Raw genomic sequence first — 27,936 nt, forward strand, 5'->3', positions numbered from 1 at the left:
TTTTTCAAAACAGAAGAGACACCAAGTACGAGCGCATGAGGTCTGTCTGTGCTAGCGCCAGGCGCCCCCCTCTCGAACACACTGAGGGCAGGCTTCTGGAGAATGCAGAACGTCTTTTTCAACTACTACCTAAGAGACACCCAATCCATTGAGGAGGGTCTCTTTAGGTTGGGTCCCGTGGTAGCGGGTCAGACCCAGCTCGAACGAACACAAGGATCCCTGCGCATAAGCGATAAGTCAGTCTCCGCAGACAGATTACTTTACCATCAGCACTTTCTGGAAGCTCCCAGGTCCCGCTTTTCGGCCTATGCCTTCATGCAGAACTGTCGGTCTTTACTTCGAAAGCATACTACCCCAAGAATTGGGTTGGGGTCTAGCTTCCTCGGGCACACCGAGCCCTGTCACCATAGCAGCATTTTTGGCCTCCTGCTCCGGGGTCAGCAGAGGCAAGGTAAGACACCATTCTTTTTGGGCCTTAACTAAAGTGTTGAGTGATTATTGTAGAGTGTTTCATCCCGAACTGGGAAAAAACTTTCATCATTTTTCTGTTTGCTCGGAAAACCCACCACCTTTCGGTGTCTGAGTCTGCCAACAGTTCAAAATAGTCGTTTTGACTGATCCGAGTCTATGGTGGATAATTGAACGGTTCTTCAAACCCGCCTATTCACATAGTTCATACCCACCATAGACTCCGGGTCCCTCCCAACCGCCGCGTTGGTCTAAGTCCTTGATGCAGAGAGAAAGGAACCAGAGTGGGTATCCAGCCGTAATGGTGCCGCCATATGAGCTTGGTCATGTGGCTCGTGGCGTAAGGGAAAAGAATCTTGCTACTGCTATTGAATGTGATAGTTCATGGCTAAGCATGGCTGACCATGGTGTACTGCTATTGAATGTGATAGTTCATGGCTGAGCATGGCTGACCATGGTATACTGCTAGACCCTCAGTATCTTATTGCTTAGACTCTCAGTATCCCATTGTTTGACCCTCAGTATCTCATTGTTTGGCCCTCCGTGTTTCATTGTTTGTATCCCAGTATCTCATTGTTTGATGCTCAGTATTTCATTGTTTAGACCTTCAGTATCTCATTGTTTGTATCCCAGTATCTCATTGTTTGACGCTAAGTGTTTCATTGTTTGTATCCCAGTATCTCATTGTTTGACGCTCAGTATCCCATTGTTTGACCCTCAGTATCTCATTGTTTGTATCCCAGTATCTCATTGTTTGACGCTCAGTATCTCATTGTGTAGACCCTCAGTATCTCATTGTTTGACCTTCAGTATCTCATTGTGTAGACCCTCAGTATCTCAATGTTTAGACCCTCAGTATATCATTGTGTAGATCCTCAGTATCCTATTGTTTGACGCTCAGTATCACAATGTTTAGACCCTCAGTATCTCATTGTGTAGACCCTCAGTATCTCATTGTTTGACCCTCAGTATCTCATTGTTTGACCCTCAGTATATCAATGTTTCGACCCTCAGTATCTCATTGTGTAGACCCTCAGTATCTCATTGTGTAGACCCTCAGTATCTCATTGTTTGACCCTCAGTATCTCAATATTTGACCCTCAGTATCTCATTGTTTGACCCTCAGTATCTCAATGTTTCGACCCTCAGTATCTCAATGTTTGACCCTCAGTATCTCAATGTTTGACCCTCAGTATCTCATTGTTTGACCCTCAGTATCTCATTGTTTGACCCTCAGTATCTCATTGTTTGACGCTCAGTATCTCAATGTTTGACCCTCAGCATCTCATTGTGTAGACCCTCAGTATCTCATTGTTTGACCCTCAGTATCTCATTGTTTGACCCTCAGTATCTCAATGTTAGACCCTCAGCATCTCATTGTGTAGACCCTCAGTATCTCATTGTTTGACGCTCAGTATCTCAATGTTTAGACCCTCAGTATCTCAATGTTAGATCCTCAGTATATCATTGTGTAGATCCTCCGTATCCTATTGTTTGACGCTCAGTATCTCAATGTTTCGACCCTCAGTATCTCATTGTGTAGACCCTCAGTATCTCATTGTTTGACCCTCAGTATCTCATTGTTTGACCCTCAGTATCTCAATGTTTCGACCCTCAGTATCTCATTGTGTAGACCCTCAGTATCTCATTGTTTGACTCTCAGTATCTCATTGCTTGGACCCTCAGTATCTCATTGTTCAGACCCTCAGCATCTCATTGTTTGGACCCCCAATATTTCATTGTTTGGACCCTCAGTATCTGATTGTTTATACCCTCAGTATTTCACTGTTTACCATTTGTACTATTATTACAGGAGTGTCTGCCCAGTCATTTATTCATGCTTTCACACTGACTCACTCAGCTTTCAACGTGCAGATAGCAACACCTAATGTAAGTATTCACTTTAAATGATGTTGATATTGTGTAGAAGTTCGAAATGGAGACTTATAATTCAGTCTCCGCCGTCTGTCCATTCAGAGTCATATTTCAGAAACCTTTGGACCAAATCTGCTCATTCTTTGCATGTGCCTAGTACTTAAAGTGCCTGTGCAATGCCCACCCTCACGTTTCCCATTTTAGATCTGTGTCCCACTGAAATGGGCAGTTATTGATTTTTTTGCTGAAAATGATTACTCGTATCCAAGTAAATTTTGGATATTTCTCGTGTTGTAGCCACGCCCACCTATCCTGAAACGGTCGACTGTTTCCGGATTTCCGAGAATGTGAGAGGAAATCATACCCCTGAGCCATAATAACATTGGTCATTCAGTATACTTTTAAATGATATACATTTTTCAGTCGGCGTTTTTTTTTTGTCTATTTTCTTTTTTTTGAGAGAGAGTTTTTAGATGTTGTGTTGTGGGCAGTTGCAGTGAAACATATAGTCATAGTGTAAGTATTCACATGTTTCTAATCGATCCGAAGGTGCGACATCAGTGGACGAAAGCCACTTAACCTCAGATTTCTTTTTTTTGGAAAAACTTTCCTCGTCCATGAAAAAAAAAACTAGGTTTAAAGAGAAACGCCGACAAAAAGTACATAAACCTGGCGCAACACTTTTGAAAGAAATAGATTCCGGACCAAGATCACCGAGGCGGATTTCAGAAGAGAGAGAGACGTCCGGCAAGTGTTTCAAATGAGTTGACTTTTTTGCGATCCTGATTATCGTTTTATAGAGACCATTTAGTTCCTGTTAAGTAAAAGGTAGCAATAATTTTGACAGTGACACGAAAACGAAGCGTCAGACAAACAGGAAATTACACAGCCCTTACACCCTGCTAATTGTTTTCATTTTCGAAGGCTAAAAGTTTCTGAATTGTTTGGTGATTGGTGTTGAATGTCGAATTCACACCTCTGTTCTTTTTTTACCTCCATGCTTGCAGCTTGATCTGCGTAATAATTTATGAAATAAGAATCTGGGCTTGGTCAATGTGTTTCCACCAAATAAAGTTTTAATATGATGTTATAATCAGGACAATCACGCCATGGATCACGCTAACTCGAATCCACTCTGAATTTATCTGTATGTGTGTCGATCTCGATTATTTTTGTTATCCAATTAAACGCCGCTTTTAACGCACTTGCCCTCGTCATGACCCGACGCATTCACCTATTTCAACAAAATTTCAATTTATTTCCACGCGGCTGTCATTTATTTAGTAACTGTGATTTGTCGTTTTTTTAATTATTTTATAGTGATTACTATTATAGTCTAATGTTTAGAATCTAGTTTAGAATGTTTAGAGTCTAGTTTAGAATGTCAAAATATGTTCTCTTTCATTTTAATTTTGAAAGTTTTACTCAGACGATCGATGAAATAAAACAGTGTAGTGACGTGCCTAGTAACCTGGTAAATAACCAGATAATTCAGACGTCAACTTGAAATTCTATTTTGTCCAGCGACAGTGTACAAACATGTGCCGCTAACGATCACGGTGACCAGCTACACCAGAATGGACATATTTCGCATCTAACTCAACCCCATGCAACAAAAATTGATACTATGTGTTCATTATGGTCCATTCCTCCTCGACGAACAAGTACATAAGTGAAAATTTAGTCAAAGACGAGAAAAGTGCAGAAGAAATTTGCCTTATTTACACATATCGGCAATGCAAGCTGCCATGCGACTTCCCCTTCTGACGTCACAAGGGGAATTTTTGTATGCAAATAAGAAGCTAATGAGGAGCCTCGTTTGCCGTAGATTGAGTTTAAAACAAATTTTTGCCCTTAAAAAAAATAATTCATGCTTAGAAACATAGAAATTAGTAATATTTATGTATCAATGGATAATTTTAGGCGTGAAAATAGCAGCCATTTCACAGGCACTTTAATCTGTAACATTCACATGCAGTGGTTTACTGATTCAATCAGCTAAGATGGCTGACTGCTTTGTCATGTGGTTATGGCAGTCATTCACTTGACTGTCATGGTTTTGGCAGTCATTCACTTGACTGTCGTGGTTATGGCAGTCATTCACTTGACTGTCGTGGTTACGGCAGTCATTCACTTGACTGTTGTGGTTATGGCAGTCATTCACTTGACTGTCATGGTTACAGCAGTCATTCACTTGACTGTCATGGTTACGGCAGTCATTCACTTGACTGTCGTGGTTATGGCAGTCATTCACTTGACTGTCCTGGTTACGGCAGTCATTCACTTGACTGTCATGGTTACGGCAGTCATTCACTTGACTGTCATGGTTACGGCAGTCATTCACTTGACTGTCCTGGTTACGGCAGTCATTCACTTGACTGTCATGATGACGGCAGTCATTCACTTGACTGTCATGATGACGGCAGTCATTCACTTGACTGTCATGTTTACGGCAGTCATTCACTTGACTGTCATGGTTATGGCAGTCATTCCGTTGACTGTCATGGTTACGGCAGTCATTCACTTGACTGTCATGGTTACGGCAGTCATTCACTTGACTGCCATGGTTACGGCAGTCATTCACTTGACTGTCGTGGTTATGGCAGTCATTCACTTGACTGTTGTGGTTATGGCAGTCATTCACTTGACTGTCATGGTTACAGCAGTCATTCACTTGACTGTCATGGTTACGGCAGTCATTCACTTGACTGTCGTGGTTATGGCAGTCATTCACTTGACTGTCCTGGTTACGGCAGTCATTCACTTGACTGTCATGGTTACGGCAGTCATTCACTTGACTGTCATGGTTACGGCAGTCATTCACTTGACTGTCCTGGTTACGGCAGTCATTCACTTGACTGTCATGATGACGGCAGTCATTCACTTGACTGTCATGATGACGGCAGTCATTCACTTGACTGCCATGGTTACGGCAGTCATTCACTTGACTGTCATGGTTATGGCAGTCATTCCGTTGACTGTCATGGTTACGGCAGTCATTCACTTGACTGTCATGGTTACGGCAGTCATTCACTTGACTGCCATGGTTACGGCAGTCGTTCACTTGACTGTCGTGGTTATGGCAGTCATTCACTTGACTGTCATGGTTATGGCAGTCATTCACTTGACTGTCATGGTTACGGCAGTCATTCACTTGACTGTCATGGTTATGGCAGTGATTCACTTGACTGTCATGGTTACGGCAGTCATTCACTTGACTGTCATGGTTATGGCAGTCATTCACTTGACTGTCATTTTACCCCTAGATCTAGTGCCCTTTTACCTCTAGATCTAGTGCCATTGTACCCCTAAACCTAGTGTCATTGTACCCTTAGATCTAGTGCCATTTTACCCCTAGATCTAGTGCCATTGTACCCCGAAACCTAGTGTCATTGTACCCCTAGATCTAGTGTCATTTTACCCTTTAATCCTAAGTTCCATAGGGCCATTCCAGTTTATATCTGCACCCCCCTGTTGATGAGCTTGTGTGTTTACTTCATACAGGGTATAATTTCCATGGGTGTATAATTCATACAAAGTTTTATTTCCAAATCACCATTCACCATACAGTAATGGAAATCCAAAACTATAGTTCCTACTTATGGTGTTGATGAGTTCCATTGTGCCACCATACAGAGTAGGATTTCCGAATATAACTCTCATCATATGCTAATTTACCAAGTTCAAATTTTATATTTTGATAATGGAAATCCAAACTAGTCCTGATTCACGGTGTTGATGAGCTCATTCATGCCACCATCCTTATCTAATTTCAGTAATAACTATTTCATACTGGCCCAATTTTTTTACCATATACAGTCAGAATTCCAAGTTTTTTTAGTCATACTGTTGGAAATACAACCTCATCAACCGGTATGTGGCGAGATAAACTAGGCCATATTTAATTTAGTAGCCATAACTGCCTGGATTTCCAGGAATTTTTTTTTCATACTCGTCTGGATTTCCAGATTCTGTTTCTCCATATACAGTTGGAATTCCGGGGTATTTTCCCCATCATACAGTGCTGGAAATCCGACCTCATCAACAGGGGGGGGGGGGGTGCAGATATAAACTGGAATGGCCCATTTTAGTAGATTTACTACAGTGCATTCCAATGGTGAGGCAGTCAGTATTATTGCTGTAATTCATAAAATTGCTTGAAATTTCCATTTGTCTCTTTTACCCTAACACAAGAATAACTTGTAACTCAACTTCACTAGATATCTTGAAATCACTACTTAGCTGTATTATCCTAAGCAACAGTGACTGTTGCTGGGTACTGTAGAATACTTTATTTTCCCTTGGAATTTATTTTCGCTATTTTCAATGAAGGGATGATTCCGTGAAAATATAATCCAGCCAATATACTTTTTTTCCTATATTTCACATTAATCTCATCAAAAATCAGTGAAAATAAATTCCAAGCAAAAGGCCCAAAAAGCCTTTTAAGCGAAAATTAATTCCAGCGAAAATAAAGTATTCCACAGTATTCTATATTGCCCTATATGTAAATTAGCTTGGTTTCATGGTCAGTGAATGTGCTGAATTATAACAGTCTACAATATTTTAGTCCATGCCAGTCTTTGGACAGCAACTACATAACCTTTATTTGAATTGACACTGTAGGGAAAGACATTGGAGTATGTAAATCAGGATGATAACAGTAGAAGATGGTTGAATGAATTCCGAACCAAACCATTCTCAACTCCAGTTAGACTGGATGCAGTTGATGGTAAGTAGTCACCAGCAGGTCCATGACAGTGTCTTGTGAGAGTTACCAGATTGAGGTTCATTACAATGTCCTGTGAGAGTTACTAGATTGAGGTACATGACAATGTGTTGTGAAAGTTAACAGATTGAGGACCATGACAGTGTCCTGTGAGAGTTACTAGATTGAGGTCCATGACAGTGTCTTGTGAGAGCTACCAGATTGAGGTTCATGACAGTGTCGTGTGAGATTTACTAAATTGAGGTACATGACAATGTGTTGTGAAAGTTAACAGATTGAGGACCATGACAGTGTCTTGTGAGAGCTACCAGATTGAGGTCCATGACAGTGTCTTGTGAAAGTTACCAGATTGAGGTCCATGACAGTGTCTTGTGAGAGCTACCAGATTAAGGTTCATGACAGTGTCTTGTGAGAGTTACCAGATTGAGGTTCATGACAGTGTCTTGTGAGATTTACTAGATTGAGGTTCATGACAGTGTCTTGTGAGAGCTACCAAATTGAGGTCCGTGACAGTGTCCTGTGAGAGTTACCAGATTGTGGTCGATACAGTGTCCTGTGAAAGTTACCAGATCAAGATCAATGGCAGTGTCTAGTGAGAAGTATCAGTATGAAGTCCATGACAGTGTCCTGTGAGGGTTAACAGTTTGAGGTCCATGACAGTGTTCTGTGAGAGTTACCAGATTGAGGTCCATGGCAGTGTCTTGTGAGAGCTACCAGATTGAGGTTCATGACAGTGTCTTGTGAGAGTTACCAGATTGAAGTCCATGACAGTGTCTTGTGAGAGCTACCAGATTGAGGTTCATGACAGTGTCTTGTGAGAGTTACCAGAATGAAGTCCATGACAGTGTCCTGTGAGATTTACCAGATTGAGGTTCATGACAGCATCCTGTGAGAGTTACCAGATTGAGGTTCATGACAGTGTCTTGTGAGAGTTACAAGATTGAGGTAAATGACAGTGTCATCTGAGAGTTACCAGATTGAGGTTCATGACAGTGTCGTGTGAGACTTACTAGATTGAAGTCCATGACAGTATCCTGTGACAGTTACCAGATTCAGGTACATGACAGTGTCCTGTGAGAGTGACCAGATTGAAGTCCATGACAGTATCATGTGAGAGTTACAAGATTGAGGCATTGACAGTGTTCTGTGAGAGCTTCCAGATTGAGGTACATGACAGTGTGTTGTGAAAGTTACCAGATTGAGGACCATGACAGTGTCTTGTGAGAGCTACCAGATTGAGGTTCATGACAGTGTCTTGTGAGAGTTACTAGATTGAAGTCCATGACAGTATCCTGTGAGAGTTACCAGATTGAGGTTCGTGACAGTGTCTTGTGAGAGTTACAAGATTGAGGTAAATGACAGTGTCATCTGAGAGTTACCAGACTGAAGTCCATGTCAGTGTCCTGTGAGAGTTACCAGATTGAGGTTCATGACAGTGTATTGTGAGAGTTACCAGATTGAGGTACATGACAGTGTTTTGTGAGAGTTACCAGATTGAGGTTCATGACAGTGTCTTGTGAGAGTTACAAGATTGAGGTAAATGACAGTGTCATATGAGAATTACCAGATTGAAGTCCATGTCAGTGTCCTGTGAGAGCTTCCAGATTGAGGTACATGACAGTGTTTTGTGAGAGTTACCAGATTGAGGTTCATGACAGTGTCTTGTGAGTGTTACCAGATTGAGGTTCATGACAGTGTCCTGTGCGTGTTACTAGAATGAAGTCCATGACAGAATCCTGTGAGAGTCACCAGATTGAGGTTCATGACAGTGTCTAGTGCGAGTTACCAGATTGAGGTACATGACAGTGTCTTGTGCGAGTTACTAGATTGAGGTTCATGACAGTGTCTTGTGAGAGTTTCCAGATTGAGGTACATGACAGTATCCTTTGAGATTGAAGTCTATGACAGTGTCCTGTGAGAGTTACTAGATTGAAGTCCATGACAGTGTCCTGTGAGAGTTACCAGATTGAGGTTCATGACAGTGTCTAGTGCGAGTTACCAGATTGAGGTACATGACAGTGTACTGTGAAAGTTACCAGATTGAAGTCCATGACAGTGTCTTGTGAGAGTTACCAGATTCAGGTACATGACAGTGTCCTGTGAGAGTTACCAGATTGAAGTCCATGACAGTATCATGTGAGAGTTACAAGATTGAGGTTCATGACAGTGTTTTGTGAGAGTTACCAGATTGAGGTTCATGACAGTGTCTTGTGAGAGTTACTAGATTGAGGTACATGACAGTGTCCTGTGAGATTGAAGTCCATGACAGTGTCCTGTGAGAGTTACTAGATTGAAGTCCATGACAGAATCCTGTGAGAGTTACCAGATTGAGGTTCATGACAGTGTCTTGTGAGAGTTACCAGATTGAGGTTCATGACAGTGTCTTGTGAGAGTTACCAGATTCAGGTACATGACAGTGTCCTGTGAGAGTTACCAGATTGAAGTCCATGACAGTATCATGTGAGAGTTACAAGATTGAGGTTCATGACAGTGTCTTGTGAAAGTTACCAGATTGAGGTCCATGACAGTGTCTTGTGAGAGCTACCAGATTAAGGTTCATGACAGTGTCTTGTGAGAGTTACCAGATTGAGGTTCATGACAGTGTCTTGTGAGATTTACTAGATTGAGGTACATGACAATGTGTTGTGAAAGTTACCAGATTGAGGACCATGATAGTGTCTTGTGAGAGCTACCAGATTGAGGTCCGTGACAGTGTCCTGTGAGAGTTACCAGATTGTGGTCGATACAGTGTCCTGTGAAAGTTACCAGATCAAGACCAATGGCAGTGTCTAGTGAGAAGTATCATTATGAAGTCCATGACAGTGTCCTGTGAGGGTTACCAGTTTGAGGTCCATGACAGTGTTCTGTGAGAGTTACCAGATTGAGGTTAATGGCAGCGTCTTGTGAGGGCTTCCAGATTGAGGTACATGACAGTGTCTTGTGAGAGCTTCCAGATTGAGGACCATGATAGTGTCTTGTGAGAGCTACCAGATTGAGGTCCGTGACAGTGTCCTGTGAGAGTTACCAGATTGAAGTCCATGACAGTGTCCTGTGACAGTTACTAGATTGAAGTCCATGACAGTGTTCTGTGGGAGTTACCAGATTGAGGTTCATGACAGTGTCTTGTGAGAGTTACCAGATTGAAGTCCATGAAAGTGTTCTGTGAGAGTTACTAGATTGAAGTCCATGACAGTATCCTGTGAGAGTTACCAGATTGAAGTCCATGACAGTGTTTTGTGAGAGTTACCAGATTGAGGTTCATGACAGTGTCTTGTGAGAGTTACTAGATTGAGGTACATGACAGTGTCCTGTGAGATTGAAGTCCATGACAGTGTCCTGTGAGAGTTACTAGATTGAAGTCCATGACAGAATCCTGTGAGAGTTACCAGATTGAGGTTCATGACAGTGTCTTGTGAGAGTTACCAGATTGAGGTTCATGACAGTGTCTTGTGAGAGTTACCAGATTGAGGTTCATGACAGTGTCTTGTGAGAGTTACCAGATTGAAGTCCATGACAGTGTCCTGTGAGAGTTACTAGATTGAAGTCCATGACAGTGTTCTGTGAGAGTTACCAGATTGAGGTTCATGACAGTGTCTTGTGAGAGTTACCAGATTGAAGTCCATGACAGTGTCCTGTGAGAGTTACTAGATTGAAGTCCATGGCAGTATCCTGTGAAAGTAACCAGATTGAGGTTCATGACAGTGTCTTGTGAGAGTTACCAGATTGAGGTTCATGACAGTGTCTTGTGAGAGTTACCAGATTGAAGTCCATGACAGTGTCCTGTGAGAGTTACTAGATTGAAGTCCATGACAGTGTTCTGTGAGAGTTACCAGATCGAGGTTCATGACAGTGTCTTGTGAGAGTTACCAGAATGAAGTCTATGACAGTGTCCTGTGAGAGTTACTAGATTGAAGTCCATGGCAGTATCATGTGAGAGATACAAGATTGAGGTACATGACAGCGTCCTGTGAGAGTTACCAGATTGAAGTCCATGACAGTATCATGTGAGAGTTACAAGATTGAGGTACATGACAGTGTCCTGTGAGAGTTACCAGATTGAAGTCCATGACAGTATCATGTGAGAGTTACAAGATTGAGGTCCATGACAGTGTCTTGTGAGAGCTACCAGATTAAGGTTCATGACAGTGTCTTGTGAGAGTTACCAGATTGAGGTTCATGACAGTGTCTTGTGCGATTTACTAGATTGAGGTACATGACAATGTGTTGTGAAAGTTACCAGATTGAGGACCATGACAGTGTCTTGTGAGAGCTACCAGTTTGAGGTTACAAGATTGAGGCACATGACAGTGTCATGTGAGAGTGACCAGATTGAAGTCCATGACAGTGTCCTGTGAGAGTGACCAGATTGAAGTCCATGACAGTGTCCTGTGAGAGTTACTAGATTGAAGTCCATGACAGTATCATGTGAGCGTTACCAGATTGAGGATCATGACAGTGTCCTGTAAGAGTTACCAGATTGAGTGAGGTACATGACAATGTCTTGTGAGAGTTACCAGATTGATGTTCATGACAGTGTCTTGTGAGAGTTACAAGATTGAGGTACATGACAGTGTCATGTGAGAGTTACCAGATTGAAGTCCATGACAGTGTCCTGTGAGAGTTACTAGATTGAAGTCCATGACTGTATCATGTGAGAGTTACCAGATTGAGGTTCATGACAGTGTCTTGTAAGAGTTACAGATTGAGGTTAATGACAGTGTCTTGTGAGAGTTACCAGATTGAAGTCCATGACAGTGTCTTGTGAGAGCTACCAGATTGAGGTTCATGACAGTGTCTTGTGAGAGTTACCAGAATGAAGTCCATGACAGTGTCCTGTGAGATTTACCAGATTGAGGTTCATGACAGCATCCTGTGAGAGTTACCAGATTGAGGTTCATGACAGTGTCTTGTGAGAGTTACAAGATTGAGGTAAATGACAGTGTCATCTGAGAGTTACCAGATTGAGGTTCATGACAGTGTCGTGTGAGACTTACTAGATTGAAGTCCATGACAGTATCCTGTGACAGTTACCAGATTGAAGTCCATGACAGTGTCTTGTGAAAGTTACCAGATTCAGGTACATGACAGTGTCCTATGAGAGTTGCCAGATTGAAGTCCATGACAGTGTCCTGTGAAAGTTACCAGATTGAAGTCCATGACAGTGTCTTGTGAGAGTTACCAGATTCAGGTACATGACAGTGTCCTGTGAGAGTGACCAGATTGAAGTCCATGACAGTATCATGTGAGAGTTACAAGATTGAGGCATTGACAGTGTTCTGTGAGAGCTTCCAGATTGAGGTACATGACAGTGTGTTGTGAATGTTACCAGATTGAGGACCATGACAGTGTCTTGTGAGAGCTACCAGATTGAGGTTCATGACAGTGTCTTGTGAGAGTTACTAGATTGAAGTCCATGACAGTATCCTGTGAGAGTTACCAGATTGAGGTTCGTGACAGTGTCTTGTGAGAGTTACAAGATTGAGGTAAATGACAGTGTCATCTGAGAGTTACCAGACTGAAGTCCATGTCAGTGTCCTGTGAGAGTTACCAGATTGAGGTTCATGACAGTGTATTGTGAGAGTTACCAGATTGAGGTACATGACAGTGTTTTGTGAGAGTTACCAGATTGAGGTTCATGACAGTGTCTTGTGAGAGTTACAAGATTGAGGTAAATGACAGTGTCATCTGAGAATTACCAGATTGAAGTCCATGTCAGTGTCCTGTTAGAGTTTCCAGATTGAGGTACATGACAGTATCCTTTGAGATTGAAGTCTATGACAGTGTCCTGTGAGAGTTACTAGATTGAAGTCCATGACAGTGTCCTGTGAGAGTTACCAGATTGAGGTTCATGACAGTGTCTAGTGCGAGTTACCAGATTGAGGTACATGACAGTGTCCTGTGAAAGTTACCAGATTGAAGTCCATGACAGTGTCTTGTGAGAGTTACCAGATTCAGGTACATGACAGTGTCCTGTGAGAGTTACCAGATTGAAGTCCATGACAGTATCATGTGAGAGTTACAAGATTGAGGTTCATGACAGTGTCTTGTGAAAGTTACCAGATTGAGGTCCATGACAGTGTCTTGTGAGAGCTACCAGATTAAGGTTCATGACAGTGTCTTGTGAGAGTTACCAGATTGAGGTTCATGACAGTGTCTTGTGAGATTTACTAGATTGAGGTACATGACAATGTGTTGTGAAAGTTACCATATTGAGGACCATGATAGTGTCTTGTGAGAGCTACCAGATTGAGGTCCGTGACAGTGTCCTGTGAGAGTTACCAGATTGTGGTCGTTACAGTGTCCTGTGAAAGTTACCAGATCAAGATCAATGGCAGTGTCTAGTGAGAAGTATCACTATGAAGTCCATGACAGTGTCCTGTGAGGGTTACCAGTTTGAGGTCCATGACAGTGTTCTGTGAGAGTTACCAGATTGAGGTTAATGGCAGCGTCTTGTGAGGGCTTCCAGATTGAGGTACATGACACTGTCTTGTGAGAGCTTCCAGATTGAGGACCATGATAGTGTCTTGTGAGAGCTACCAGATTGAGGTCCGTGACAGTGTCCTGTGAGAGTTACCAGATTGAAGTCCATGACAGTGTCCTGCGAGAGTTACTAGATTGAAGTCCATGACAGTGTTCTGTGAGAGTTACCAGATTGAGGTTCATGACAGTGTCTTGTGAGAGTTACCAGATTGAAGTCCATGAAAGTGTTCTGTGAGAGTTACTAGATTGAAGTCCATGACAGTATCCTGTGAGAGTTACCAGATTGAAGTCCATGACAGTGTTTTGTGAGAGTTACCAGATTGAGGTTCATGACAGTGTCTTGTGAGAGTTACTAGATTGAGGTACATGACAGTGTCCTGTGAGATTGAAGTCCATGACAGTGGCCTGTGAGAGTTACTAGATTGAAGTCCATGACAGAATCCTGTGAGAGTCACTAGATTGAGGTTCATGACAGTGTCTTGTGATAGTTACAAGATTGAGGTACATTACAGTGTCATGTGAGAGTTACCAGATTGAAGTCCATGACAGTATCCTGTGAGAGTTACCAGATTGAGGTTCATGATAGTGTCTTGTGAGAGTTACCAGATTGAGGTACATGACAGTGTCTTGTGAGAGTTACCAGATTGAGGTTCATGACAGTGTCTTGTGAGAGTTACCAGATTGAGGTTCATGACAGTGTCTTGTGAGAGTTACCAGATTGAAGTCCATGACAGTGTCCTGTGAGAGTTACTAGATTGAAGTCCATGACAGTGTTCTGTGAGAGTTACCAGATTGAGGTTCATGACAGTGTCTTGTGAGAGTTACCAGATTGAAGTCCATGACAGTGTCCTGTGAGAGTTACTAGATTGAAGTCCATGGCAGTATCCTGTGAAAGTAACCAGATTGAGGTTCATGACAGTGTCTTGTGAGAGTTACCAGATTGAGGTTCATGACAGTGTCTTGTGAGAGTTACCAGATTGAAGTCCATGACAGTGTCCTGTGAGAGTTACTAGATTGAAGTCCATGACAGTGTTCTGTGAGAGTTACCAGATCGAGGTTCATGACAGTGTCTTGTGAGAGTTACCAGAATGAAGTCTATGACAGTGTCCTGTGAGAGTTACTAGATTGAAGTCCATGGCAGTATCATGTGAGAGATACAAGATTGAGGTACATGACAGCGTCCTGTGAGAGTTACCAGATTGAAGTCCATGACAGTATCATGTGAGAGTTACAAGATTGAGGTACATGACAGTGTCCTGTGAGAGTTACCAGATTGAAGTCCATGACAGTATCATGTGAGAGTTACAAGATTGAGGTCCATGACAGTGTCTTGTGAGAGCTACCAGATTAAGGTTCATGACAGTGTCTTGTGAGAGTTACCAGATTGAGGTTCATGACAGTGTCTTGTGCGATTTACTAGATTGAGGTACATGACAATGTGTTGTGAAAGTTACCAGATTGAGGACCATGACAGTGTCTTGTGAGAGCTACCAGTTTGAGGTTACAAGGTTGAGGCACATGACAGTGTCATGTGAGAGTGACCAGATTGAAGTCCATGACAGTGTCCTGTGAGAGTGACCAGATTGAAGTCCATGACAGTGTCCTGTGAGAGTTACTAGATTGAAGTCCATGACAGTATCATGTGAGAGTTACCAGATTGAGGTTCATAACAGTGTCTTGTAAGAGTTACCAGATTGAGGTTAATGACAGTGTCTTGTGAGAGGTACCCGATTTAGGTACATGACAGTGTCTTATGAGAGTTACCAGATTGAGGTTTGTGACAGTGTCCTGTGAGAGCTTCCAGATTGAGGTGCATGACAGTGTGTTGTGAAAGTTACCAGATTGAGAACCATGGCAGTGTCTTGTGAGAGCTACCAGATTGAGGTACATGACAGTGTCCTGTGAGAGTTACTAGATTGAAGTCCATGACAGTATCATGTGAGCGTTACCAGATTGAGGATCATGACAGTGTCTTGTAAGAGTTACCAGATTGAGGTACATGACAATGTCTTGTGAGAGTTACCAGATTGATGTTCATGACAGTGTCTTGTGAGAGTTACAAGATTGAGGTACATGACAGTGTCATGTGAGAGTTACCAGATTGAAGTCCATGACAGTGTCCTGTGAGAGTTACTAGATTGAAGTCCATGACTGTATCATGTGAGAGTTACCAGATTGAGGTTCATGACAGTGTCTTGTAAGAGTTACAGATTGAGGTTAATGACAGTGTCTTGTGAGAGTTACCCGATTTTGGTACATGACAGTGTCTTGTGAGAGTTACCAGATTGAGGTTCATGACAGTGTCTTGTGAGAGTTACCAGATTGAGGTACATGACAGTGTCCTGTGAGAGTTACCAGATTGAAGTCCATGACAGTGTCCTGTGAGAGTTATTAGATTTAAGTCCATGACAGTATCCTGTGAGAGTTACCAGATTGAGGTTAATGACAGAATCCTGTGAGAGTCACCAGATTGAGGTTCATGACAGTGTCTAGTGCGAGTTACCAGATTGAGGTACATGACAGTGTCTTGTGAGAGTTACCAGATTGAGGTTCATGACAGTGTCTTGTGAGAGTTTCCAGATTGAGGTACATGACAGTATCCTTTGAGAGTTACCAGATTGAAGGCAATGACAGTGTCCTGTGAAAGTTGCCAGATTGAAGTCCATGACTGTGTCCTGTGAGAGTTACCAGATTGAAGTCCATGACAGTATCATTGAGAGTTACAAGATTGAGGTTCATGATAGTGTTCTGTGAGAGCTTCCAGATTGAGGTACATGACAGTGTGTTGTGAAAGTTACCAGATTGAGGACCATGACAGTGTCTTGTGAGAGCTACCAGATTGAGGTTCATGACAGTGTCTTGTGAATTACCAGAATGAAGTCTATGACAGTGTCCTGTGAGAGTTACTAGATTGAAGTCCATGGCAGTATCATGTGACAGATACAAGATTGAGGTTTATGACAGTGTCCTGTGAGAGCTTCCAGATTGAGGTACATGACAGTGTGTTGTGAAAGTTACCAGATTGAGGTTCATGACAGTGTCTTGTAAGAGTTACATGGTTGAGGTACATGACAGTGTCATGTGAGAGTTACCAGATTGAGGTTCATGACAGTGTCTTCTGAGAGTTACAAGATTGAGGTACATTACAGTGTAATGTGAGAGTTACTAGATTGAAGTCCATGAAAGTGTCCTGTGAGAGTTACCAGATTGAGGTTCATGACAGTGTCCTGTGAGAGTTACTAGATTGAAGTCCATGACAGTATCATGTGAGTGATACAAGATTGAGGTTTATGACAGTGTCCTGTGAGAGCTTCCAGATTGAGGTACATGACAGTGTGTTGTGAAAGTTACCAGATTGAGAACCATGGCAGTGTCTTGGGAGAGCTACCAGATTGAGGTACATGACAGTGTCCTGTGAGAGTTACTAGATTGAAGTCCATGACAGTATTATGTGAGAGTTGCCAGATTGATGTTCATGACAGTGTCTTGTGAGAGTTACAAGATTGAGGTACATGACAGTGTCATGTGAGAGTTACCAGATTGAAGTCCATGACAGTGTCCTGTGAGAGTTACTAGATTGAAGTCCATGACAGTATCCTGTCACAGTTACCAGATTGAGGTTCATGACAGTGTCTTGTGAGATTTACTAGATTGAGGTACATGACAATGTGTTGTGAAAGTTACCAGATTGAGGACCATGACAGTGTCTTGTGAGAGCTACCAGATTGAGGTCCGTGTCAGTGTCCTGTGAGAGCTTCCAGATTGAGGTACATGACAGTGTTTTGTGAGAGTTACCAGATTGAGGTCCATGGCAGTGTCTTGTGAGAGCTACCAGATTGAGGTTCATGACAGTGTCTTGTGAGAGTTACCAGATTGAGGTTCATAACAGTGTCTTGTGAGAGTTACCAGATTGAGGTTCATGACAGTGTCCTGTGAGAGTTACTAGATTGAAGTCCAAGACAGTATCATGTGAGAGTTACCAGATTGAGGTTCATGACAGTGTCTTGTGTGAGTTACAAGATTAAGGTAAATGACAGTGTCATCTGAGAGTTACAAGATTGAGGTACATGACAGTGTCCTATGAGAGTTGCCAGATTGAAGTCCATGACAGTGTCCTGTGAAAGTTACCAGATTGAAGTCCATGACAGTGTCTTGTGAGAGTTACCAGATTCAGGTACATGACAGTGTCCTGTGAGAGTTACCAGATTGAAGTCCATGACAGTATCATGTGAGAGTTACAAGATTGAGGTTCATGACAGTGTTCTGTGAGAGCTTCCAGATTGAGGTACATGACAATGTGTTGTGAAAGTTACCAGATTGAGGACCATGACAGTGTCTTGTGAGAGCTACCAGTTTGAGGTTACAAGATTGAGGCACATGACAGTGTCATGTGAGAGTGACCAGATTGAAGTCCATGACAGTGTCCTGTGAGAGTGACCAGATTGAAGTCCATGACAGTGTCCTGTGAGAGTTACTAGATTGAAGTCCATGACAGTATCATGTGAGCGTTACCAGATTGAGGATCATGACAGTGTCTTGTAAGAGTTACCAGATTGAGGTACATGACAATGTCTTGTGAGAGTTACCAGATTGATGTTCATGACAGTGTCTTGTGAGAGTTACAAGATTGAGGTACATGACAGTGTCATGTGAGAGTTACCAGATTGAAGTCCATGACAGTGTCCTGTGAGAGTTACTAGATTGAAGTCCATGACTGTATCATGTGAGAGTTACCAGATTGAGGTTCATGACAGTGTCTTGTAAGAGTTACAGATTGAGGTTAATGACAGTGTCTTGTGAGAGTTACCAGATTGAAGTCCATGACAGTGTCTTGTGAGAGCTACCAGATTGAGGTTTATGACAGTGTCTTGTGAGAGTTACCAGAATGAAGTCCATGACAGTGTCCTGTGAGATTTACCAGATTGAGGTTCATGACAGCATCCTGTGAGAGTTACCAGATTGAGGTTCATGACAGTGTCTTGTGAGAGTTACAAGATTGAGGTAAATGACAGTGTCATCTGAGAGTTACCAGATTGAGGTTCATGACAGTGTCGTGTGAGACTTACTAGATTGAAGTCCATGACAGTATCCTGTGACAGTTACCAGATTGAAGTCCATGACAGTGTCTTGTGAAAGTTACCAGATTCAGGTACATGACAGTGTCCTATGAGAGTTGCCAGATTGAAGTCCATGACAGTGTCCTGTGAAAGTTACCAGATTGAAGTCCATGACAGTGTCCTGTGAGAGTTACCAGATTCAGGTACATGACAGTGTCCTGTGAGAGTGACCAGATTGAAGTCCATGACAGTATCATGTGAGAGTTACAAGATTGAGGCATTGACAGTGTTCTGTGAGAGCTTCCAGATTGAGGTACATGACAGTGTGTTGTGAATGTTACCAGATTGAGGACCATGACAGTGTCTTGTGAGAGCTACCAGATTGAGGTTCATGACAGTGTCTTGTGAGAGTTACTAGATTGAAGTCCATGACAGTATCCTGTGAGAGTTACCAGATTGAGGTTCGTGACAGTGTCTTGTGAGAGTTACAAGATTGAGGTAAATGACAGTGTCATCTGAGAGTTACTAGACTGAAGTCCATGTCATTGTCCTGTGAGAGTTACCAGATTGAGGTTCATGACAGTGTATTGTGAGAGTTACCAGATTGAGGTACATGACAGTGTTTTGTGAGAGTTACCAGATTGAGGTTCATGACAGTGTCTTGTGAGAGTTACAAGATTGAGGTAAATGACAGTGTCATCTGAGAATTACCAGATTGAAGTCCATGTCAGTGTCCTGTTAGAGTTTCCAGATTGAGGTACATGACAGTATCCTTTGAGATTGAAGTCTATGACAGTGTCCTGTGAGAGTTACTAGATTGAAGTCCATGACAGTGTCCTGTGAGAGTTACCAGATTGAGGTTCATGACAGTGTCTAGTGCGAGTTACCAGATTGAGGTACATGACAGTGTCCTGTGAAAGTTACCAGATTGAAGTCCATGACAGTGTCTTGTGAGAGTTACCAGATTCAGGTACATGACAGTGTCCTGTGAGAGTTACCAGATTGAAGTCCATGACAGTATCATGTGAGAGTTACAAGATTGAGGTTCATGACAGTGTCTTGTGAAAGTTACCAGATTGAGGTCCATGACAGTGTCTTGTGAGAGCTACCAGATTAAGGTTCATGACAGTGTCTTGTGAGAGTTACCAGATTGAGGTTCATGACAGTGTCTTGTGAGATTTACTAGATTGAGGTACATGACAATGTGTTGTGAAAGTTACCAGATTGAGGACCATGATAGTGTCTTGTGAGAGCTACCAGATTGAGGTCCGTGACAGTGTCCTGTGAGAGTTACCAGATTGTGGTCGTTACAGTGTCCTGTGAAAGTTACCAGATCAAGATCAATGGCAGTGTCTAGTGAGAAGTATCATTATGAAGTCCATGACAGTGTCCTGTGAGGGTTACCAGTTTGAGGTCCATGACAGTGTTCTGTGAGAGTTACCAGATTGAGGTTAATGGCAGCGTCTTGTGAGGGCTTCCAGATTGAGGTACATGACACTGTCTTGTGAGAGCTTCCAGATTGAGGACCATGATAGTGTCTTGTGAGAGCTACCAGATTGAGGTCCGTGTCAGTGTCCTGTGAGAGCTTCCAGATTGAGGTACATGACAGTGTTTTGTGAGAGTTACCAGATTGAGGTCCATGGCAGTGTCTTGTGAGAGCTACCAGATTGAGGTTCATGACAGTGTCTTGTGAGAGTTACCAGATTGAGGTTCATGACAGTGTCTTGTGAGAGTTACCAGATTGAGGTTCATGACAGTGTCCTGTGAGAGTTACTAGATTGAAGTCCAAGACAGTATCCTGTGAGAGTTACCAGATTGAGGTTCATGACAGTGTCTTGTGTGAGTTACAAGATTAAGGTAAATGACAGTGTCATCTGAGAGTTACAAGATTGAGGTTTATGACAGTGTCTTATGAGAGTTACCAGATTGAAGTCCATGACAGTGTCCTGTGAAAGTTACCAGATTGAAGTCCATGACAGTGTCTTGTGAGAGTTACCAGATTCAGGTACATGACAGTGTCCTGTGAGAGTTACCAGATTGAAGTCCATGACAGTATCATGTGAGAGTTACAAGATTGAGGTTCATGACAGTGTTCTGTGAGAGCTTCCAGATTGAGGTACATGACAATGTGTTGTGAAAGTTACCAGATTGAGGACCATGACAGTGTCTTGTGAGAGCTACCAGTTTGAGGTTACAAGATTGAGGCACATGACAGTGTCATGTGAGAGTGACCAGATTGAAGTCCATGACAGTGTCCTGTGAGAGTGACCAGATTGAAGTCCATGACAGTGTCCTGTGAGAGTTACTAGATTGAAGTCCATGACAGTATCATGTGAGCGTTACCAGATTGAGGATCATGACAGTGTCTTGTAAGAGTTACCAGATTGAGGTACATGACAATGTCTTGTGAGAGTTACCAGATTGATGTTCATGACAGTGTCTTGTGAGAGTTACAAGATTGAGGTACATGACAGTGTCATGTGAGAGTTACCAGATTGAAGTCCATGACAGTGTCCTGTGAGAGTTACTAGATTGAAGTCCATGACTGTATCATGTGAGAGTTACCAGATTGAGGTTCATGACAGTGTCTTGTAAGAGTTACAGATTGAGGTTAATGACAGTGTCTTGTGAGAGTTACCAGATTGAAGTCCATGACAGTGTCTTGTGAGAGCTACCAGATTGAGGTTCATGACAGTGTCTTGTGAGAGTTACTAGAATGAAGTCCATGACAGTGTCCTGTGAGATTTACCAGATTGAGGTTCATGACAGCATCCTGTGAGAGTTACCAGATTGAGGTTCATGACAGTGTCTTGTGAGAGTTACAAGATTGAGGTAAATGACAGTGTCATCTGAGAGTTACCAGATTGAGGTTCATGACAGTGTCGTGTGAGACTTACTAGATTGAAGTCCATGACAGTATCCTGTGACAGTTACCAGATTGAAGTCCATGACAGTGTCTTGTGAAAGTTACCAGATTCAGGTACATGACAGTGTCCTATGAGAGTTGCCAGATTGAAGTCCATGACAGTGTCCTGTGAAAGTTACCAGATTGAAGTCCATGACAGTGTCTTGTGAGAGTTACCAGATTGAAGTCCATGACAGTATCATGTGAGAGTTACAAGATTGAGGCATTGACAGTGTTCTGTGAGAGCTTCCAGATTGAGGTACATGACAGTGTGTTGTGAATGTTACCAGATTGAGGACCATGACAGTGTCTTGTGAGAGCTACCAGATTGAGGTTCATGACAGTGTCTTGTGAGAGTTACTAGATTGAAGTCCATGACAGTATCCTGTGAGAGTTACCAGATTGAGGTTCGTGACAGTGTCTTGTGAGAGTTACAAGATTGAGGTAAATGACAGTGTCATCTGAGAGTTACCAGACTGAAGTCCATGTCAGTGTCCTGTGAGAGTTACCAGATTGAGGTTCATGACAGTGTATTGTGAGAGTTACCAGATTGAGGTACATGACAGTGTTTTGTGAGAGTTACCAGATTGAGGTTCATGACAGTGTCTTGTGAGAGTTACAAGATTGAGGTAAATGACAGTGTCATCTGAGAATTACCAGATTGAAGTCCATGTCAGTGTCCTGTTAGAGTTTCCAGATTGAGGTACATGACAGTATCCTTTGAGATTGAAGTCTATGACAGTGTCCTGTGAGAGTTACTAGATTGAAGTCCATGACAGTGTCCTGTGAGAGTTACCAGATTGAGGTTCATGACAGTGTCTAGTGCGAGTTACCAGATTGAGGTACATGACAGTGTCCTGTGAAAGTTACCAGATTGAAGTCCATGACAGTGTCTTGTGAGAGTTACCAGATTCAGGTACATGACAGTGTCCTGTGAGAGTTACCAGATTGAAGTCCATGACAGTATCATGTGAGAGTTACAAGATTGAGGTTCATGACAGTGTCTTGTGAAAGTTACCAGATTGAGGTCCATGACAGTGTCTTGTGAGAGCTACCAGATTAAGGTTCATGACAGTGTCTTGTGAGAGTTACCAGATTGAGGTTCATGACAGTGTCTTGTGAGATTTACTAGATTGAGGTACATGACAATGTGTTGTGAAAGTTACCAGATTGAGGACCATGATAGTGTCTTGTGAGAGCTACCAGATTGAGGTCCGTGACAGTGTCCTGTGAGAGTTACCAGATTGTGGTCGTTACAGTGTCCTGTGAAAGTTACCAGATCAAGATCAATGGCAGTGTCTAGTGAGAAGTATCATTATGAAGTCCATGACAGTGTCCTGTGAGGGTTACCAGTTTGAGGTCCATGACAGTGTTCTGTGAGAGTTACCAGATTGAGGTTAATGGCAGCGTCTTGTGAGGGCTTCCAGATTGAGGTACATGACACTGTCTTGTGAGAGCTTCCAGATTGAGGACCATGATAGTGTCTTGTGAGAGCTACCAGATTGAGGTCCGTGACAGTGTCCTGTGAGAGTTACCAGATTGAAGTCCATGACAGTGTCCTGTGAGAGTTACTAGATTGAAGTCCATGACAGTGTTCTGTGAGAGTTACCAGATTGAGGTTCATGACAGTGTCTTGTGAGAGTTACCAGATTGAAGTCCATGAAAGTGTTCTGTGAGAGTTACTAGATTGAAGTCCATGACAGTATCCTGTGAGAGTTACCAGATTGAAGTCCATGACAGTGTTGTGTGAGAGTTACCAGATTGAGGTTCATGACAGTGTCTTGTGAGAGTTACTAGATTGAGGTACATGACAGTGTCCTGTGAGATTGAAGTCCATGACAGTGTCCTGTGAGAGTTACTAGATTGAAGTCCATGACAGAATCCTGTGAGAGTCACCAGATTGAGGTTCATGACAGTGTCTTTTGATAGTTACAAGATTGAGGTACATTACAGTGTCATGTGAGAGTTACCAGATTGAAGTCCATGAAAGTGTCCTGTGAGAGTTACTAGATTGAAGTCCATGACAGTATCCTGTGAGAGTTACCAGATTGAGGTTCATGATAGTGTCTTGTGAGAGTTACCAGATTGAGGTACATGACAGTGTCTTGTGAGAGTTACCAGATTGAGGTTCATGACAGTGTCTTGTGAGAGTTACCAGATTGAGGTTCATGACAGTGTCTTGTGAGAGTTACCAGATTGAAGTCCATGACAGTGTCCTGTGAGAGTTACTAGATTGAAGTCCATGACAGTGTTCTGTGAGAGTTACCAGATTGAGGTTCATGACAGTGTCTTGTGAGAGTTACCAGATTGAAGTCCATGACAGAGTCCTGTGAGAGTTACTAGATTGAAGTCCATGGCAGTATCCTGTGAAAGTAACCAGATTGAGGTTCATGACAGTGTCTTGTGAGAGTTACCAGATTGAGGTTCATGACAGTGTCTTGTGAGAGTTACCAGATTGAAGTCCATGACAGTGTCCTGTGAGAGTTACTAGATTGAAGTCCATGACAGTGTTCTGTGAGAGTTACCAGATCGAGGTTCATGACAGTGTCTTGTGAGAGTTACCAGAATGAAGTCTATGACAGTGTCCTGTGAGAGTTACTAGATTGAAGTCCATGGCAGTATCATGTGAGAGATACAAGATTGAGGTACATGACAGCGTCCTGTGAGAGTTACCAGATTGAAGTCCATGACAGTATCATGTGAGAGTTACAAGATTGAGGTACATGACAGTGTCCTGTGAGAGTTACCAGATTGAAGTCCATGACAGTATCATGTGAGAGTTACAAGATTGAGGTCCATGACAGTGTCTTGTGAGAGCTACCAGATTAAGGTTCATGACAGTGTCTTGTGAGAGTTACCAGATTGAGGTTCATGACAGTGTCTTGTGCGATTTACTAGATTGAGGTACATGACAATGTGTTGTGAAAGTTACCAGATTGAGGACCATGACAGTGTCTTGTGAGAGCTACCAGTTTGAGGTTACAAGATTGAGGCACATAACAGTGTCATGTGAGAGTGACCAGATTGAAGTCCATGACAGTGTCCTGTGAGAGTGACCAGATTGAAGTCCATGACAGTGTCCTGTGAGAGTTACTAGATTGAAGTCCATGACAGTATCATGTGAGAGTTACCAGATTGAGGTTCATAACAGTGTCTTGTAAGAGTTACCAGATTGAGGTTAATGACAGTGTCTTGTGAGAGGTACCCGATTTAGGTACATGACAGTGTCTTGTGAGAGTTACCAGATTGAGGTTTGTGACAGTGTCCTGTGAGAGCTTCCAGATTGAGGTGCATGACAGTGTGTTGTGAAAGTTACCAGATTGAGAACCATGGCAGTGTCTTGTGAGAGCTACCAGATTGAGGTACATGACAGTGTCCTGTGAGAGTTACTAGATTGAAGTCCATGACAGTATCATGTGAGCGTTACCAGATTGAGGATCATGACAGTGTCTTGTAAGAGTTACCAGATTGAGGTACATGACAATGTCTTGTGAGAGTTACCAGATTGATGTTCATGACAGTGTCTTGTGAGAGTTACAAGATTGAGGTACATGACAGTGTCATGTGAGAGTTACCAGATTGAAGTCCATGACAGTGTCCTGTGAGAGTTACTAGATTGAAGTCCATGACTGTATCATGTGAGAGTTACCAGATTGAGGTTCATGACAGTGTCTTGTAAGAGTTACAGATTGAGGTTAATGACAGTGTCTTGTGAGAGTTACCCGATTTTGGTACATGACAGTGTCTTGTGAGAGTTACCAGATTGAGGTTCATGACAGTGTCTTGTGAGAGTTACCAGATTGAGGTACATGACAGTGTCCTGTGAGAGTTACCAGATTGAAGTCCATGACAGTGTCCTGTGAGAGTTATTAGATTTAAGTCCATGACAGTATCCTGTGAGAGTTACCAGATTGAGGTTAATGACAGAATCCTGTGAGAGTCACCAGATTGAGGTTCATGACAGTGTCTAGTGCGAGTTACCAGATTGAGGTACATGACAGTGTCTTGTGAGAGTTACCAGATTGAGGTTCATGACAGTGTCTTGTGAGAGTTTCCAGATTGAGGTACATGACAGTATCCTTTGAGAGTTACCAGATTGAAGGCAATGACAGTGTCCTGTGAAAGTTGCCAGATTGAAGTCCATGACTGTGTCCTGTGAGAGTTACCAGATTGAAGTCCATGACAGTATCATTGAGAGTTACAAGATTGAGGTTCATGATAGTGTTCTGTGAGAGCTTCCAGATTGAGGTACATGACAGTGTGTTGTGAAAGTTACCAGATTGAGGACCATGACAGTGTCTTGTGAGAGCTTCCAGATTGAGGTACATGACAGTGTGTTGTGAAAGTTACCAGATTGAGGTTCATGACAGTGTCTTGTAAGAGTTACATGGTTGAGGTACATGACAGTGTCATGTGAGAGTTACCAGATTGAGGTTCATGACAGTGTCTTCTGAGAGTTACAAGATTGAGGTACATTACAGTGTCATGTGAGAGTTACTAGATTGAAGTCCATGAAAGTGTCCTGTGAGAGTTACCAGATTGAGGTTCATGACAGTGTCCTGTGAGAGTTACTAGATTGAAGTCCATGACAGTATCATGTGAGTGATACAAGATTGAGGTTTATGACAGTGTCCTGTGAGAGCTTCCAGATTGAGGTACATGACAGTGTGTTGTGAAAGTTACCAGATTGAGAACCATGGCAGTGTCTTGGGAGAGCTACCAGATTGAGGTACATGACAGTGTCCTGTGAGAGTTACTAGATTGAAGTCCATGACAGTATCATGTGAGAGTTGCCAGATTGATGTTCATGACAGTGTCTTGTGAGAGTTACAAGATTGAGGTACATGACAGTGTCATGTGAGAGTTACCAGATTGAAGTCCATGACAGTGTCCTGTGAGAGTTACTAGATTGAAGTCCATGACAGTATCCTGTCACAGTTACCAGATTGAGGTTCATGACAGTGTCTTGTGAGATTTACTAGATTGAGGTACATGACAATGTGTTGTGAAAGTTACCAGATTGAGGACCATGACAGTGTCTTGTGAGAGCTACCAGATTGAGGTCCGTGTCAGTGTCCTGTGAGAGCTTCCAGATTGAGGTACATGACAGTGTTTTGTGAGAGTTACCAGATTGAGGTCCATGGCAGTGTCTTGTGAGAGCTACCAGATTGAGGTTCATGACAGTGTCTTGTGAGAGTTACCAGATTGAGGTTCATGACAGTGTCTTGTGAGAGTTACCAGATTGAGGTTCATGACAGTGTCCTGTGAGAGTTACTAGATTGAAGTCCAAGACAGTATCCTGTGAGAGTTACCAGATTGAGGTTCATGACAGTGTCTTGTGTGAGTTACAAGATTAAGGTAAATGACAGTGTCATCTGAGAGTTACAAGATTGAGGTACATGACAGTGTCCTATGAGAGTTACCAGATTGAAGTCCATGACAGTGTCCTGTGAAAGTTACCAGATTGAAGTCCATGACAGTGTCTTGTGAGAGTTACCAGATTCAGGTACATGACAGTGTCCTGTGAGAGTTACCAGATTGAAGTCCATGACAGTATCATGTGAGAGTTACAAGATTGAGGTTCATGACAATGTCTTGTGAGAGTTACCAGATTGATGTTCATGACAGTGTCTTGTGAGAGTTACAAGATTGAGGTACATGACAGTGTCATGTGAGAGTTACCAGATTGAAGTCCATGACAGTGTCCTGTGAGAGTTACTAGATTGAAGTCCATGACTGTATCATGTGAGAGTTACCAGATTGAGGTTCATGACAGTGTCTTGTAAGAGTTACAGATTGAGGTTAATGACAGTGTCTTGTGAGAGTTACCCGATTTTGGTACATGACAGTGTCTTGTGAGAGTTACCAGATTGAGGTTCATGACAGTGTCTTGTGAGAGTTACCAGATTGAGGTACATGACAGTGTCCTGTGAGAGTTACCAGATTGAAGTCCATGACAGTGTCCTGTGAGAGTTATTAGATTTAAGTCCATGACAGTATCCTGTGAGAGTTACCAGATTGAGGTTAATGACAGAATCCTGTGAGAGTCACCAGATTGAGGTTCATGACAGTGTCTAGTGCGAGTTACCAGATTGAGGTACATGACAGTGTCTTGTGAGAGTTACCAGATTGAGGTTCATGACAGTGTCTTGTGAGAGTTTCCAGATTGAGGTACATGACAGTATCCTTTGAGAGTTACCAGATTGAAGGCAATGACAGTGTCCTGTGAAAGTTGCCAGATTGAAGTCCATGACTGTGTCCTGTGAGAGTTACCAGATTGAAGTCCATGACAGTATCATTGAGAGTTACAAGATTGAGGTTCATGATAGTGTTCTGTGAGAGCTTCCAGATTGAGGTACATGACAGTGTGTTGTGAAAGTTACCAGATTGAGGACCATGACAGTGTCTTGTGAGAGCTTCCA

The 27,936-nt window shown here is 42.5% G+C and overlaps 1 protein-coding gene across 2 annotated transcripts in view; it reads left to right on the forward strand.

Moving 5' to 3' along the window:
- Positions 1 to 27,936, forward strand: part of LOC102809328 (glutamine amidotransferase-like class 1 domain-containing protein 1) — a 201,027-nt gene that overhangs the window by 12,909 nt on the left and 160,182 nt on the right. For both annotated transcript variants that reach the window (XM_085496448.1, XM_085496449.1), the window contains exons 2-3: positions 2,282 to 2,358; positions 6,970 to 7,075. In XM_085496448.1, coding sequence (XP_085352574.1) covers positions 2,282 to 2,358; positions 6,970 to 7,075 — 183 coding nt within the window. The remainder of the gene's footprint in view (positions 1 to 2,281; positions 2,359 to 6,969; positions 7,076 to 27,936) is intronic.

The sequence above is a fragment of the Saccoglossus kowalevskii genome, chromosome 1 (genome assembly GCF_978046115.1).
Source record: "Saccoglossus kowalevskii chromosome 1, keSacKowa6.1, whole genome shotgun sequence".
Taxonomy (NCBI): domain Eukaryota; kingdom Metazoa; phylum Hemichordata; class Enteropneusta; family Harrimaniidae; genus Saccoglossus; species Saccoglossus kowalevskii.